The sequence below is a fragment of the Leopardus geoffroyi genome, chromosome B4 (assembly GCF_018350155.1).
Source record: "Leopardus geoffroyi isolate Oge1 chromosome B4, O.geoffroyi_Oge1_pat1.0, whole genome shotgun sequence".
Classification (NCBI taxonomy): domain Eukaryota; kingdom Metazoa; phylum Chordata; class Mammalia; order Carnivora; family Felidae; genus Leopardus; species Leopardus geoffroyi.
The window spans coordinates 38,253,207-38,269,401 of NC_059341.1; the positions used below are offsets into that span (position 1 = coordinate 38,253,207).

General features: G+C 49.8%; 1 protein-coding gene across 5 annotated transcripts in view; it reads right to left on the reverse strand.

Annotated features, from left to right (window-relative positions):
- Positions 1-16,195, reverse strand: part of TSPAN11 (tetraspanin 11) — a 73,791-nt gene that overhangs the window by 41,021 nt on the left and 16,575 nt on the right. For all 5 annotated transcript variants that reach the window (XR_006709637.1, XM_045467272.1, XM_045467273.1 and 2 more), the window contains exon 2: positions 3,792-3,886. Coding sequence is in view for 4 of the 5 variants with exons in the window: in XM_045467272.1 (XP_045323228.1) it covers positions 3,792-3,875 (84 nt within the window). In the remaining variant the exon portion in view is untranslated. The remainder of the gene's footprint in view (positions 1-3,791; positions 3,887-16,195) is intronic.

The window sequence follows — 16,195 nt, forward strand, 5'->3', positions numbered from 1 at the left end:
GCTCTCGGCATTAGAGTCTTAAGAGGAAGGCAGAAGAGGTGGGAGTGGTGGCTGGTGTAGACAACGGCATTGTTATGTGTCTTAGGAGAGGGGCTCAGGTGTGGGGCCGGCTGCTGGACTCTGGGCTGTGTGTAGTGGGGGGATCCTTCTCTCGAGGGAAGGGGCCCTCCCTGACACGGCCCCCTCCCTAGGGAATTCTGGTAAATTCCCAGGGACTTTGTGCACTGCAAAATGCATGATGTTGTGCTCTGCTGTGGGAGGAGACGGGCCAGCAGTCTGTCCCATATCTACTTCTGAGGACATGGCAGTGGGTCCAGGGGACGATGCCAGGATGCTCCTGGGCTGGAGACTGAGGCCTGGATATCCCTTAACTGACCATCTGTCATAAGGCGGATGAGGCCTGGCTGAATGGGTCCCCGGGAAGCTGGTCCACATCCAGCCAGGCCCCCAGGCAGGGGTATTTTTAACCCAAAGCAGGGAGATCTATATGGGGGAAGCTCCCCCTCACTGGTAGCTGCTCTGGTAACACACTCGCTGCCCATCTGCCTGTGCTGCCACCCCCACGTCCCTCTCCCTACCACTCCCAAAGGAATGCCAGCACCAAACAGACAGACTCTGAGTCCACTCAGGATGGAGGGGACCCTGAGGGTGGTCACAGGCAGGATGTGCAATGTCAGGGCCCTTCCAAAGATACTCTGCACTGAGCACCTCACAACAGCCTTCGGGCCCTGCCAGCTACTGCCCTCTCTCTTCTCCTGGTGCCCAGCAGGTGGTGTCTACACAGAGTGCCCACTTCCTCATCGCCCCTCACCTCCTGCCACTACTCTCCTCAGAGTACTCTCACCACAGCCACCAGTAAACTCTGTGTGGTCAAACCTGATGGCCACTTTCTGGGCCTTAAAATACTTGATGTGTCTTCTCCCTTTAACACAGCCCAGCCCTCCCAATCTCCAGCTTCTGTCTCTCCCAGTTTTCCTCCCACGGCTCTGACAGCCTCTCCTCCGCCTTCCCTGGGGAACCACGGGTATCTCCTTGCCTGGGACTCTCCATTAGTCCCACATCTCAGAAGCTCCTTCAGTCAGGGCAAACAGGGGCCACTGTTGAACCCAGACCCACTCCTGACCATTGGGACGTTTTACATCTCATTCTTGCCTCTCTTCTCAGTCTGTTCTCAGTCTCAGCTATCTTTGGGGGTTCTCACCTGTTTCTGTGGCTGTAGCCACCAGCTGGGTGGGAATGATCCAGACCCATAAGCCAACTTCCCATGGAGCATCTCTCCTCAGATGTTTCCTGGCAACTCAGACTCACCGTGCCTACAACTGACCTCACCATCTGATGCCCAGTAGCTTGTCTTTCTAGTCTACTGCTGCAGTGAAGAGCTTTACCATCTACCCAAGGGTTACACATTTTAATCCCCCTCAGCCAGCTAATGACCTAACTTTGCCTCCCAAGTCCCTTGACTCTCTCCAAATATTTGATCCCCACTGTCACCCCCATACTGTAGGTCACCACCATCTCCTGTCCTGATCAGGGCCAAGTCTAGGGGGAGTGTCAACAGTGGTCATCCCTGGATGAGAAGTATTATGGGTTGAATTGTGTCCCCCCTACCAAAGGTTTGTTGAAGTCCTAACCCCAGCACCTATGAATGGGAAGAACGGTATGGGATGGCAGAGGCAGCCTAAGAATGCCAAAAATTGCAGGTCGCCACCCGAATTTTGGAAGAGTCAAGGCAAGATTCTACCCAGCCTCTAAGAACAAGCGTGGCCCTGATGACACCTTGATTTTGGACTTCCAGCCTCCAGAGCTGTGAGAGAATAAAGTTCTGTTGTTTGAAACTACTCAGTTCATGATGCCTTGTTACAGCATCTCTAGGGACCTAATGGTGTGAGCTATGGGCAATCTTTATTTTCTTATTTATACTTTTCAGTATTTTAGGGATTATCGGTTGTGGAGACATAGACCTTTATGCTCAGGAAAAACATTCTTAAAAGAAAAAAAAAAACCCTACTCAGCAAGAATCCCAAGCACTCTATCGGATTTATCTCTGAGAATCAAAACTATCTACACCCACACAGCTTACTGATCACATCAGCGTGGCTTTATTATTCCACTGTCTTCCTCAATACAGCTTCACTATTCCAGGAAACTCTTGCTCAGGAAGATAAAAGTTGCAAGTAAAAAAAGTTTATTGTTCATTTAAGGAACTTTGCAGAAAACATTTAAACAAACACCAAATTGTTCGACTTTTTAACAGATAGCATCAAATGACTGTCTACTCTCCAAGGCTCTCCAAACCCCGGTCTTGCTGTGCCCAACAATCCTAAATTACTGTGTGTCACGATCCTTCAGTGTCTTAACGCACTGTCCCACTTTAGGCAGTTTCATTAGTCTTAATGGAAGACCCTGAAAACATAGATATAACCTATCTTTGCCTTTGCCTTTCTGAGATGTTTCTAAGACTCTGTCAAGGGAGAGCATCGCTTCCCAGGGTAATAAGGAAACTCAGCTCTGTTTTATCAGCAGGTTGATCTGGTGGTATTTTCAGGCTTTCTGCATCTAACATACCCAAAATATTGCATATCGAATGCCCTCTATGTGCAGAGACTGAGCTAAGCACTTAACATATAGTTTTAGAGCATCTGCTAAGCGAACTGTTAAAAGATAAACTGAGGCATATTAAACATTTTAAAAGTTTCTTTGAGCAGAAGTTGCTTCCAACCGGGCAGCATCCAATCTAACAGACAGGAAGGAGCTCCGAGGACCTGCACCAAAGAAAAGACTTTTATACCCAGAAGGGAGCAGGAACAAGGATGTTATATTAGGCAAAAAAGCAGGCTGGCTATTGCAAGGTTACTTTCCTTCAGGGGAAGGCGGGGATCTATCAGGCAGACTACGTAACTAGTGCTCATCAGGCGATTCCCGATTGACTAGTTTAGGATGCCATTTCTGGGAGAGCCGAGACCGTAATTGACCATAATTAAGTCTCGGTTTGGTGACATGATGGCTTGGTGTAAGTACCTCCATTTGGGGCCTGTTGTCTTGTTTTTAACAAATCCCAAGCGGCTGGAAACGATTCCCCGTTTTGTAGCTGGGGAAAGAGACTTGCTGACGTTAAGTGGCTTGCCGGAGGCCGCACCATCAGTAAGCAGCAGAGCCGAGCAAAGCCTGCTTAGCCTCTTAAGCACCCTTCTGCCTCTCCAGATTTCGTGAGATTGTGATACAAAGTACACACATTCCGGTGTCTGGCTACTTGGGGGAACTGATGGTCTTCTGCTCCCAATTACTCCAGTAATTGCCTCCAGTGGACAGAACCCGCTCCTCCTGAAAGACCTCCACGGGCAGGCTTCCTGACACGAGTCACTACAGAGGACATTGCCGTCACACCGGCCTCGGGCCTGAAGAAAGTTAACCAGGAGAGGCAAATGGGCTTCAGTGGAAAACAAGCAATTGTTTCAGGCATGCACATTTCCCACAAAGCCCTGGTGCAACACGTTAGCTGTGGAGGAAGAGCCGGACCCTTTGTGCAGCGGGCTGGAGCACAACACTCCATGTTGTCCTCATGCATCCTCCGTTCAGATGCCACGTGGTAGGACTCCACGCCAACCTGCAGACCAGATTCTTTTCTTCCCCCTCAGCAGCCAATGTACATGTTTGCTTTCAAGTAGGCAGAATTTGCCCATGGGTGGTCTTTGATTTGGAAGAAATCAACCAGAGTGGTGACTCACAAAAAAAACAAAGGTGGCTTGACTCACTCCGCTGGGGAAGGGGATGTGTGTGCAAAATTCACTTACCCAGAAGAAGAAGTTAAAGACAAAGAGTAAATACTTCAGGTAGACGAGCAGCCAGTCGTCCTGCTCGGCCTTGTAATGGGCCATGGTTGCTGGGCCTGCAAAGAAGACACATGTGTTGGGGGGTGGCAGACCATGGGGAGCCACTGTCCTCCTTCCAGAGCCAGGACTCCTTACTAGCCCATCTGGCCAGGTGGGTCTGAGGCTATGGCTATGTAACCTGGAGCAAAGATCAGGGAAATCCAAAGGCTATTGGATGCACAATACAGGTGCACTGAGAAGAATTTTCTAGACCCTTTGGATCTTGGTTTTGCCCTTTTGACCTAAGTCTAACCTAACAGGTCTTCCTACAGACTTTGCACTGACCTTGCAGTGTGTTCTGTTTCTCTTCTCCTGTCTCATCAGGGTTGCAGGACACAAATTTACCTGTCCAACACACACACATACTCACGCACACTTGGCGTGTGTGCTTGGCCCTGGAGTCTGGCACTCTGCATTACTTGAGCGGGATCTTTTTGTGTGTAGGTGAGGCATGAGCCCCAAATCAGACAGTCCAGGCTGGAGAGAACATCAGCCTCACCCAGTCCACCCTACCTGTCCCCTGCACCTTGACTTTCCCCATGAGGAAGCAGGTCAGCAGGCCTTGTTGTTTGGCAGGCAGACAAGAGCTCTGGAGTCTGACTCCCCGGGTTCAAACCCAGGTCTGTCACAAGATACGTGAGACTTTGGGTGAGTCATTCAACTGCTCATTCCTCAGCGTCCTCATCTGTACCAGAGATAATAACGATACCTATGCTGCAGGCTTGTTTGGAAGATAAAATGTGATCATCTATGTGAGGTGTTTAGCATAGTCCTTGGCACACAGTAAGTGCTCCATAAATGCTAGCTATTATTATTATATGCAGCACGGATTAGAACCCAGGACTCCAGCCCCCAAATTCCTAGCTGTTGCCCTGGAACCACGCTCCCTCTGCTTGTCCTATTGCCCACTGAGGGACTCTTTGGGAACCATGACGTCAGTGGGGTGACACACGTACAGGAGCTTCACTGTGCCTGGTAACCCCATTTGTTTCCCAGTAAGTCTGAACAACAGCCTCCGTAGCTTCCTCTTCCCCTCAGCTCCATTTCCCCCCGGCACCCGCCCATGCTCTACCATGCACAAAGCAGTTGTTAAGAAACCGGGCCCCCTTGGGGCACCTGGGTGGCACAGTCGGTTAAGCGTCCGACTTCAGCCAGGTCACGATCTCGCGGTCCGTGAGTTCGAGCCCCGCGTCGGGCTCTGGGCTGATGGCTCAGAGCCTGGAGCCTGTTTCCGATTCTGTGTCTCCCTCTCTCTCTGCCCCTCCCCCGTTCATGCTCTGTCTCTCTCTGTCCCAAAAATAAATAAACGTTGAAAAAAAAAATTAAAAAAAAAAAAAAAAAAAAGAAACCGGGCCCCTGAGGGGACCTTTCTTATTCTAGAGCCATAAGCAATGGGGCAATGGTTTTGCTCATTTCCATTCTCTTTCTCCCTCATCCTCCATCTCCAGTCAGGCCCTCCCTGCTACCACCCTGCTCCTCTTCCTGGCCGGTGCTGGGCTGAGCCCACACTGTTCTTCCTAAGCTACCACTCTGCCTTTTATTTCAAGCCCATGGGCTCCTAGACAGAGAGAGGAAGAAAGAAAAGAAAAGGTGGCTGTCTTATTTGGGATTTCTATTTGCAGAACTTGAAGAAGGTAATTTAAGACTTTTAGTCTTCTGGTTAAAAAAGGACAAAACCCATTTTTCTCCGATTTTGTCTCAGAGGCAGTGTGGTGGACAAAAATACAGAAGGAGAAAAAAAGGAAGCCTACAAAAAAAAAGGGTGAAAAATGGTGATAGATGGGGTCAGCTGGGCGACTGGAACAGGAGCTATTACACGGACGTTGTGCAGGTGGCCCTGACAAAAGAGCCTCTGGGCCACTGTGGGCCATTAGTAAATGGACAGCTTGTTTGGGCCCTGGGCTCTCCTGTCTGCATCTCTCCTCCCAACCAGGGCCTGCAGAGCCAGACTATAGACCCTTCTCTAGACCTGTATACCAAGTGTCAGGACCCGCAAACGAAGGGGCTAGCACCCTCTAAAGGAAAACTGTATTTTTAAAAAAGGAGTTGAGGCAGAAGACAGGATTTAACAAAAAGAAACACATTTCTAACGGTAAAATTTCAGCCATTAGTGGTAGAGAAGACAGAACTGAATATATCAGGGTCAGGGGGAAAAAAAAAAAAAACCTCTGGGCTCATTAATTCAACCTTCTGCAGAGGGAATGAGGAAATTAACATTTGCTAAAGTGACAAGGCTAATTGGTGGTAGCAGTTTCCTATCCCCTCCTGTTCAGGCTTCTTCCTCCACCACAGGTTCCTTTCCCCTCCTGTTCAGCTTTCTTCCTCCGCCACATCCCCACTGTATGTAGGGCCCTGTGCTGGGGGTGGCAGAGGCCCCAAAGAACCAGCTTCCCAGCTTAGAGCCAGATGCTTGGATTTGAAAGCTAAACTTGTCATTTATTGCCTGTTTGACCTTGGGTAAGTTACTTACCGTCTCTGAGCCGCTAACATTTATTGAGCATTTATTATGTGCCAGGCACAGAACTAAGTGCTTTATACGTGTTATCTTGTCCCATCTTTCCAACAGCCCTAGGAAGAAGGGTAATTCCTGTTTTTAAAAGGTAAGGAAATGGAGGCTCACATAGGTTAAATAACCTATCCAAAGTCACACGGCAAGTAAGTGGCAAAGCCAGGAGAGGGTGAGGGGCATCTGACTCAGCCCAAGCTCTTACCCACTGTGCAGTGCTCTTGGGACTCAGGCAGTCAGAGGACGGGACAAAGGGACAGAGATGGCTGGTTTCCTTAATACGTGTTCTCCCCTTCTGCCTTCGGACCAGAATCCCTCAGTTTCAGTGAGCACTGGCCACCTGGAGGAGACATTTCCCAGCATTCCTTCCTGCTAGGTGCAGCCAGGATTGACTGCTGGCAAAAGGCATGGAAGCAGAAGTAGTGTACTAGACTTCTTAGAGGTATCATTTTCCGGGTGTATGCTTCACGTGCATTTGAAAAAAAAAGTAGGGTGCAGAACTCTGGGTGTGTTAGTTAGGCCAAATCTGCTAACAGCTCTTTTCACATCTGTATCTTTACTGTATTTGTGTCTGTTGGTTCTCTGATCTGTTGAGAAGGTATACTACAGACCCCCGCTATGACCATGAATTTGTCTATCCTTCGGTTCTGTCCATTTTTGCTGCATCTATTTTGCAATTGTTTTATGGAGTGCATACAGACTTGGAGTTGTGATATCATCCGGGTAGATCGATCCCTTTGTCATTAATGAATGTCAGTCTTTATCTCTAATGATCAGAAATATCCTTAAAGTGAGGAGGGGGCATGTCTCCCTTCGGTCTTTCCTTCTTCCTGTTGGTTGGAATCCTGATGGGCTGACTACAGCTCTCGTAGCCATTTCGAGCTATGAGTTGAAAAGAGCGATCAGTTTTAAAAAGCCTGGGTCTCAGACACTTTTAGAGCTGTATTACCTTTCTCAGGGAAACAAGCACACACACACGTTTCCCTCCTTATCGATGCAAAAATGCTCCTTTATCCTAGGCATTCTTCTAACCCCTTCCCTAGAAGCTGCTTCCCTTCTCATTTGAAAATATCTACCTGAGTCTCCATTTCCTCCCCTCCCCTGGATCCCTAAGCCACCCTCATCCTGCACTGATGCCGCTCTGGCAGAGGTGAATCCTCTCCCAGCACATGGCACTGTGGCCCAGCCCCTCCCCCTGGCTTCTGGGACCCTCACTCCTCTGTTCGCCAATCCTTCCCCTTGGGTGTCAGAAGAAGCATGGCTTCTTCTTCCTCCTCCTCCTCCCTGGGCTCATTCCCCTGCTGCCTCTTAATTGTACTCACTACCTGCCCGTAGGTATCTGTCCCCTGCCCACCATCCCTGCGGCCACTGGTCTGGTTGAGACCTCACCATCTCCTTCTGTGACTTCAGCACTAACTTCTTAACTGTCTCGGGGCGTCTCATCAGCCCCAGCCCCTCGGCCCCTGCCAAGGGACTCTTTCTGAAATGCAAGCCTCATGAAGGATGGCCTCACTGAACACTCTCCTGTGGTTCTGCATCAGCTTCAGGACATTGATTGCCCTTAACTCGACTGCCTAGTGGCCCGGGACAGGTGGATAGGGAGGGTGAGGCAACTACCCTCCTAGGAGCGTGGACACTCCCAGCCCACCTGCCAGGTGGTTCTGGATGGGATTCCTGGCAGACAGACAGCTGCCCTGATGGACACCCCTCTCCAGGACCTTGTTTTCCTCAGTCTTCCCTGTGGTTAGCGAGTAACACGTGGGGACAGTGGCTGGGGGGTGGGGGTAGGAAAGGCCTCTCCTCCAGAGAGGAGAAAAGCAAACACGTGCCATTTGACCGGCCAGGATGGAGGAAGCAGGGTTTCAGAGCCTCCAAGACCATGTTCACAGAACTCCGAGGGGCGTCTGAGGATTTGTGGGAAATAGCTTACCTTCCTAAGTGGGTTTTATTTCTGTCTAGAGGATGGAGAATTGGACTTTGTGAGCCAATGGCAGGAGGTTTCCCTCAGGGGCCAGAGGCAGACAGTGGGGGCAGGCAAGGCAGAGATACCTTGCCGCCTGGAGGTGGTAGTCACTGTTGGTCATGGGGTCCTGGACTAGCCTGAGTACAAAGAAGAGGTGACTGTACCTCCTGGAGCCCTGCTCCAGCCAAGCTGATCTCTTCTTTGGCCTCTTACAAGACCTGCTGCCCCTCCCTCCAGCCTTGGCCCCACTGTGCCCTGCATCTGGAGTCCTGGCTCCTTGCTGCCCTCCCACATGCTCCAGGCTCAGCGGGGTCCCCCCTCCCTGAAGATGGCCATCTCTACCTTCCCTCCTGAGACCAGTGCCCAGTGATGGCAGCAACTAGTTTGAGTCTTTTTCAGTGCCTTTTTTTTAATGTTTTCCTACTTATTTTTAAGAGACAGAGCACAAGCAGGGGAGGGGCAGAGAGAGAGGGAGACCCAGAAACTGAAGCAGGCTGCAGGCTCCGAGCTGTCAGCACAGAGCCCAACACAGGGCTCGAACTCATGAACCTTGAGATCATGACCTGAGCTGAAGTCAGATGCTCGACAGACTGAGCCACCCAGATGCCCCTTTTCAGTGCCTTCTTAATCTTCTAACAAGCTGACTGGTTGGGCCCTGGGGTATTGGCTGAACCTGCTGAGACCTGGCAGCTGAGCCACCCACAGAGGCAGGACACTTCTCCTGCCTCTGCCCCTTCCTTGCTGCCTGCACTTTGGCGGGTTGCATCCCCTCTTGGCTGTATGTTTTCCTACCCATAAGGCAGGCAAGTGTCAGGAAGCCACAAGGCAGGCAAGTAGGTAGCTAATGATCTAATGTGCCCATGACTGAGGGAGGGATTTTTCAGAATGTTGGACTTTCAGTGCTAAACCTGGACCACCCCCAGCAAGTCAGGATGTCAGGTCACCCTACTCCCAGATGCTGTTGCTGGTCTGAGGGCCACTTTGGATCAGTGTTCTTTAAAGCCCCTACGAGTTCTGGAAGTCCATACCCCTGCCCTAAGACCATCCTTTGCATCTGAATAGACATAGCTGAGTGGGTATGGGTGGAGCGCGGCGTGGGCACACCCTCTCACACAAAATCCACATTTAGGACGTGTTCCCGTTGAGATGTCAGAGACTTCCCAGACAGCCTGCTAATGCAGCTTCAGGGTGCCTGTCCCTCCAGGCCCAGGCTCTGAGTACAGAACAAAGCTGGCATTCAAGGGCAGCCAGAGGCCTGGGGGCTGCTAATAGCACAGTCAGGACCCACACCACAGGATTCTCAGAAAAGCAACCGCAAATGCCTTGATGGTGAAGTGACAGATTTGGGGGACTTTCATCAGGCCGGATGTGTAACGTCCTGGGCCATGAGAACTGGGGATTATTATCTCTTCTACTGCCAGCCCCCAAGTGAATGAGTCTCAAAGTGCAGAGAGGATGAGAGATATGTACAAAGGGCCCAGTGGGCTGGCCAGATGTGTGGGAACTCACGCTGTGCAGGGCAAGGCTCAGCCAGGGTAAGCACCAGAGTGGGGGGGCAGAATGGATCCCCTGGGTGGTGGGTGAGGGAAGAGCTGAATCCTTTAATGGTGAGGGGAGGCAGGAGGTGCGGAGTGCTTGGGGGCAGACTGTACAAATTCCAGGTAAGTACGGAGGCACTGTTGGTCCCTGGGCCAGCTGCATCCTTCAATCATTCAACAAACGTGCACTGAGTCCCCACTATGTGCCAAGAGCTATACTCAGAATCACTGGAGTTAGTCCGGGGGTGGGGCACAGGCATGTAGATCACCTCTACACCCTGAGGGTGGCACAGAGGAAGTGGCAGTAATTCTGCCACAATGGGATGGGCAGGTGAGAGAGGCATTTAATCTGGTCTTTGAGGACCAGTAGAGTCCCTGCAGGCAGAACAGGAAGGAAGGCTGCTCAGGCAGAGAGGATGCTGTGAACAGAGGCCTGGAGGTATGGCTGGGCACTGTGGCTGCAGAAAGGCCAGCAAATCAGGTTAGGGGCCTGGGGACAATCTTGCTGGCCACACTTAGTTGTGACTTTTCCCATTTCCCTATATTCTCTACTCCTGGGATGTCAGGGGCCTCTTCTCTGCTCCCATTCACAAAAGCTCATGTTTGGGGGTGCCTTGGCTCTTCATTTCCTAAGGGGTGAGCACCTCATATCTGAGGTCAGGGAGGGGGCTCCCGGGGAGCTTAGTGATTCTAAAATAAAAACAAAACCAGTGTGTGTTTGCTATGGAAAAACCAGACCCCACCCCACCCCTACCCCTTCCTCTAAGCAAGTGCCAGTTTCCACTTCTGGGTTCTTGGCCAACGAGTGACCATGCCTACATGATGGGCAAAAACAGTTGGAAAGGAAAAAAAACAATCTAAGTGGTTGAATTTATAACTTAATGTGGGCTCCTAATAAAGCTGGTTGCAGCCCTGCATAGCGTGATTCCTTCCCCTGCATAGACAGCTTTGTCCTTCTTTGTCTTTTCCTTCTCTCTTGTAATTTCCACTTGCCTGACCCATTCCTGGTGGGTGGAAAGTCCCTCTGAAGCAGTCAGGAAAGTGGGATTTTCTCCGACCTTCCAAATGGGTCAGCTGAAAAGTGCCAAAAGGATCCCTGGGGCAGGGATGGGGAAGGAACTAGTGGTGGGGGTGATCACACTGTGGCCAAAGTCACAGTGCAGATGAGTGGCAGGGCAGGGACCTGGTCTCCTATCTCCATGGCCACCAACAAATTTTGATTGGCTGATATAATAATAATAATAATAATAATAATAATAATAATAATAAATTTCCTAAATGCTAACCACGTGCTAGACAACTGAGCTAAGTGCTATATGTGCAGTAATTTACTACTTAAAACTATCCCATAATGGTGTGACTATCCCTCTTCCAGAAGAGGAAGGCACAGAACTGGGAAGTGGAGAGACATGGGCAGAGTGGGTGCAGATGTTTTACTTTTATCTGGGCGGTTCCAGTTCTGGCTTCTGGTAACTTCTCTCAGCTTGGTGGCCTCTGGTGGGAGCTAAAAATGAGGGAAGCTTCCAGGGGCCAAGACCCCAGGCAGGGGCCGCAGGAGGAGGTGGTGGGGCCAGGGTTCCTGGGTCGGGAGAAGCAGCTGTCACTATCAAGATACCAAACTGCTTAGGGGAACCCTCCGGGGGGGCCCACCTTCTTCTCCCTGGTACTCTGTCTCCTCAACTATGAGGCTGGGGATCTAGCAGCTGCTAGTGCTACCATGAGGCATGGGCTGGCCTGGGGCCTCTGGGCTACTGCCGGCGTTTCATTTATATCACTGTATTTGTTGTGTGCAGGTAAATGAACGTGGGCAACTTTTCTGGACCAAACTTAAGGTTTGATTGCTAACTATAGCGCCATGTGGATGGTGCTGTAGGTGGAACCTGAATTAAAATCCTAGCACCAAGAAGTCTTAGTCTTTATGCTCTGAGAGATACGTTTTCCTAAGTATATGGGTTATTTTTTACTTCATTTGAAAGTGCCAACATGCATTACATGGATCAGACAGGGCTCCACTCATAACCTGAGGCAAACGGTTTGGCTTTTTCCTTGTTCTCCACGTTTATACATAAACGGAGTTTTTGGGCTCTGTGTGTAGATGGGTGTCATCCTTTGCCATGTGTTTCCTGCGTCTTTTTGTAAACTGCAGCCTGACCCATGAAGTGAGGACCTCCTTAGTGCTTCTGAGAAGAGTCAATGAGCAAATAAAAATAGTATTAGTCAGCAGTTTAGAAGACTGGGTGTGAATACCAGCTGTCACCTACAGCAGTGTGACTCTGGGCCTCAGCTTCCTCCTCTGTAAAATGGACCTGATGCTAGTCCAGCTTTGTCTCCCTTGCAGGGTGGCTGTGAGGATCCAACAGGATGGTGAATTCACAAGAACTGTGTGCACTGTAATTTTACAGCCTCAGTGCCACCCAAGAGCAAAGGAATTATTACAACTAACTCCCTGAGAGCTTCTCAATGAAGGACAATGTATGGGTAACCCTATAGAATATATCAGCCAGAGACCAGGTATCTGATAGCCGGAGACAGAGTTTCACAGTTTCTGTGCCTAAACCCATCCACCTGCTAGTAGACTCTACGTAGACGACTGTGACAGGAGACCCTGTTCCCAGGTGACATGAGGAATCCGCTACAGAAAAGTCAGGATCTAACTTTAACAGAGTAGATTGGTTCCGACAGGAAAGTCACTTTAAAAGAAGGGGAATACAAATATTAATACGATTTAACTAAGGTTAATGTTAAGATAAGCCTCAAAATCATGAGAACCTACCAAATAACCAGTGATGGAAGGAGACAGGGTAAGAATGATAGAGAATTACGTTCTCTGTAGAAGTATAGAGGAATCAATTTGGGATTATACATTGGAAGGCTACGGATAGTTGTAGGGGACCTTTTCCAAAGGTGATCCTGGAAACAGCTCATTGACACCAGACTAGTTCCCTGGGTTTCCACTTGCCAAGGTTAAGTCTGAACTTATGAAAATATATTGAGGTATTATTTTTCCTCGTCTTCTTTTATCATTCACCAACATCTTACTTTCTAAGCTCTGTTTTACCCAACGTGTCCCGAAAATGCAATTTTTATATAAGCTCCTGATGGATGGGTTTGCTGAAGGTCAATGCTCCTACATTGACCACCTGAAATTTTCAGTTTGAAAGTATGACAGAAATCACTTTGGTTAGAGAAGTCTTTCTTAGAAGGCAGATATAGTTAAATGTTATTCCTTATTTGTATTTTAGTGAATTTGTTGTATCGATGATTTCCTATTTTTCTAAACTTAAAATGGAAGTTTAACAAATATAAAGTGCAGAGATCTTAGTTGTACAGCCTTTTGATCTTTTTCAAGGTGCATACATACATTAAAGGCTATGTATTTCCCACTGAGTACTGCTTTGGCTGCTTTCTGCACATTTACACGTGTGGTAATTTCACTATTTTTAAAAAAATATTTTGAGAGAGAGAGAGAGAGCATGAGACGGGGAGAGCCAGAAAGAGAGGGAGAGAGAGAATTCCAAGCAGTCTCTGTGCCATCAGTGCAGAGCCCGATGTGGGGCTCAAACTCACCAACTGAGATCATGACCTGAGCTGAAATCAAGAGTCGGATGCTTAGTGGACTGAACCACTCAGGCGCCCTGGTATTTTCACTACTCTCTCCAGGGCTTTCTTTCTTTCTTTTTAAATTATTTATTTATTTTATTTTTAGGGAGGAGAGAGGGAGAGTGCACACATGAACAGAGGAGGGGCGGGGGGGGGGCGGAGAGGGAGAGAGAGAGGGAGAGAGAGAGAGAGAGAGAGAGAGAGAGAGAGAGAGAGAGAGAGAATGAATGAATATCCCAAGCAGGCTCCATGCTCAGTGTGGAGCCTGACCCAGGACTTGATCCCACGACCCTAGGATCATGACCTGAGCCAAAATCAATCGTTGGCCGCTCAAATGACTAAGCCACCCAGGTGACCCCTCTACATCATCCCCTCTTTCCCTTAGTCTTTCAGCTCCAGCCTGAGGTGAGGAATACAGACCTATGCCCAGAGTATGCCATGGTAGAAAATCACCCAAACAAGGCTCAGAGACGGGCCAGCCCCTGCTGATGGGAAACACCTGGCACGTAGTCAGGCGCTTCCTTGTGGAGTCAGACCACACCAGAAACAGCAGCAGGAGGGGCAGCTTTGACAGGTTTTGAAGGCAAGCGTGCAGTTAGCCCCTTCTCCAAACAGCACACAGTCTTTTCCTTGCCTTTGCTCCAGCCCTTCAAGATGGCCATCCAGCAGAGGCTGGGAGAGCCCGGGGCCCCGAGGACCACCCTGGCGGGACCTCGTGCAAGCATGGCTTCCTTCCTTCCTTCCCCCAGTACAACGCTCCGCGGCAGGGCGGCTGAACTGTTAGAGCAAGCAAGCACCTGAAAGGAGCTCATTACATAAACAAATACCTGATCCCAGGGAGGCAAGTCATTCTGCCTGTGTTTCAGGGCCTTGAGAAGCCACCTCTGGCCCCAACATCTCCTAGAGTCCTGGCCAGCAGTCAGAAGCCCCACCCCTCCAGCAGTGTCAGCCCCTCGTCTGGGCCAGGTCTCATTTAACTGTCTCAGGTGTACCTACTTTATAACTGAAGACGCTGAGCCTCTCCTGGCAGACCCAGGGACTCATCACTGGTGTTGCTGGTCTGGGCTTTCATCAGGCTTTGAGGAAAGAAAAAAAAAATCGCCTCCACCCAGAGTCAATTTCTCTGTCCAAGCTTTGGTACATGGAGCACTGAGACACCTCCTGAGAAGCCTCTCATAGCAAGGATGGATGTTCAGAAGTGGCCCACTCCGGGTGACCTCAGGATCTACAGGGTAAAGAGCAAGGGCAGGAGGAAGGCCCCAGAGCCCAGGGTGTTGGGGTTCAGGGGGGTGACAACGACAGGGCAGCCACATCACTCAACTCCAGGGGGAGGTGTACACATCAGAGGCCCCGTGAGCGGCTGCCCCTGGAGTTGTGCACTGCACGGCACGGTCTAGGTGGGTGCACGCAGCTGCCTTGGCAAGCTCATTTCTTCCTTCTCTGTCTCATTCCTTGCCAAGACTTGGTGCCTCGGGTGAAATCTTGACTTTTACTGGAAGTTTACAAACAGGGACTGGGTAGCACAATATATAGTGGGTGAGCAAATAAGATAGGTGTGTGTCTAAGGGGTGGGCTGCCCAAACCCACTGGGGGTGGGCAGACACTTGGGGGCTGGTACAACTGACAACCTCCCACCCCATATACCTTTTTAAACATATAAGCCTTAACTTTGATCTGCAGGTAGATATCCCCCTCTCTTCTGGAGGATAGTAGATTAAAACTGATTGCAGATAAGCCAAGGCTGCTAGTGGTTTATCAAAAGTTGTTCTCTCCTCCTCCCATTATAATGGAGTTGCAGGTGGGTACAGGGACACCTAACTAGCAACCACATTTCCCAGACCTCTCAGCAGCTAGATCTGGCTGAGTACTAGTCCTTGACAACGGAATGTGAGTGGAAGTGCCACTTCCAGGCTTGCTCCTACACATCTCTACAATCTGTCCCCTGAGAGCGGGATCACAGATGTGCCCGAAATCTAGCTTCCACCACACAAGGATAGCACCCCAGAGCACTGCTTCTCTAACTTTCGGGCACATTAGAATCACCTGGAGGGCGTTCACAGTCACAGGTAGTTTGGCTCCAGCCCCAGAGATTCTGACCCAGTAGATCTGGGGTAGTGCCAGAGAATTTGCATTTCCAACAAATTTCTGGGGGATACTGATGCTGCTGGTCTGGGGACTGCCCTGGAGACCACACACTGCCCTTAGGGATGGTAGAGAAATAAGAGAGCAGGAACCTGGATCCACATATGACTATGTGGAGCACAACAGCTTGTCTGCCCTGGACTATTACAAGAAAGAAAAAGAAACTTTTTTGTCCTGTTGGGTCTCTAACTGAATCATATCTCCAGGAGTCAGAGTCTTCTCTGCACAATGTCCCACTCAAACAGAAGGCAAAAATAGGTCCTCTGTAGCTCCATCTGTAAGGGCAACAAGTTGGTCCTGACCTAGACCGGTGCACAGAGCCAGCATACAACCTCGGGTGGGAGGCTCCGAAGCCCAATCTGGTTGCCACACACGCTACCTCCCAAGTCCTACGATAATGTGCGTCCTGTCTCCTTCTCAAGTTATTGCCAGACCCTTCTTCTCCTGGCCACCAAGGCCTGAAGCTTCATTTCCCCGTCTGGTCATTCTGCAGCCTACCACAGTCTGGCTGCCCCTACCACTCTACTCAACCCAAAGTCACTTCTTTTTTTTTTTTTTTTTTTAAGTTTTATTTATT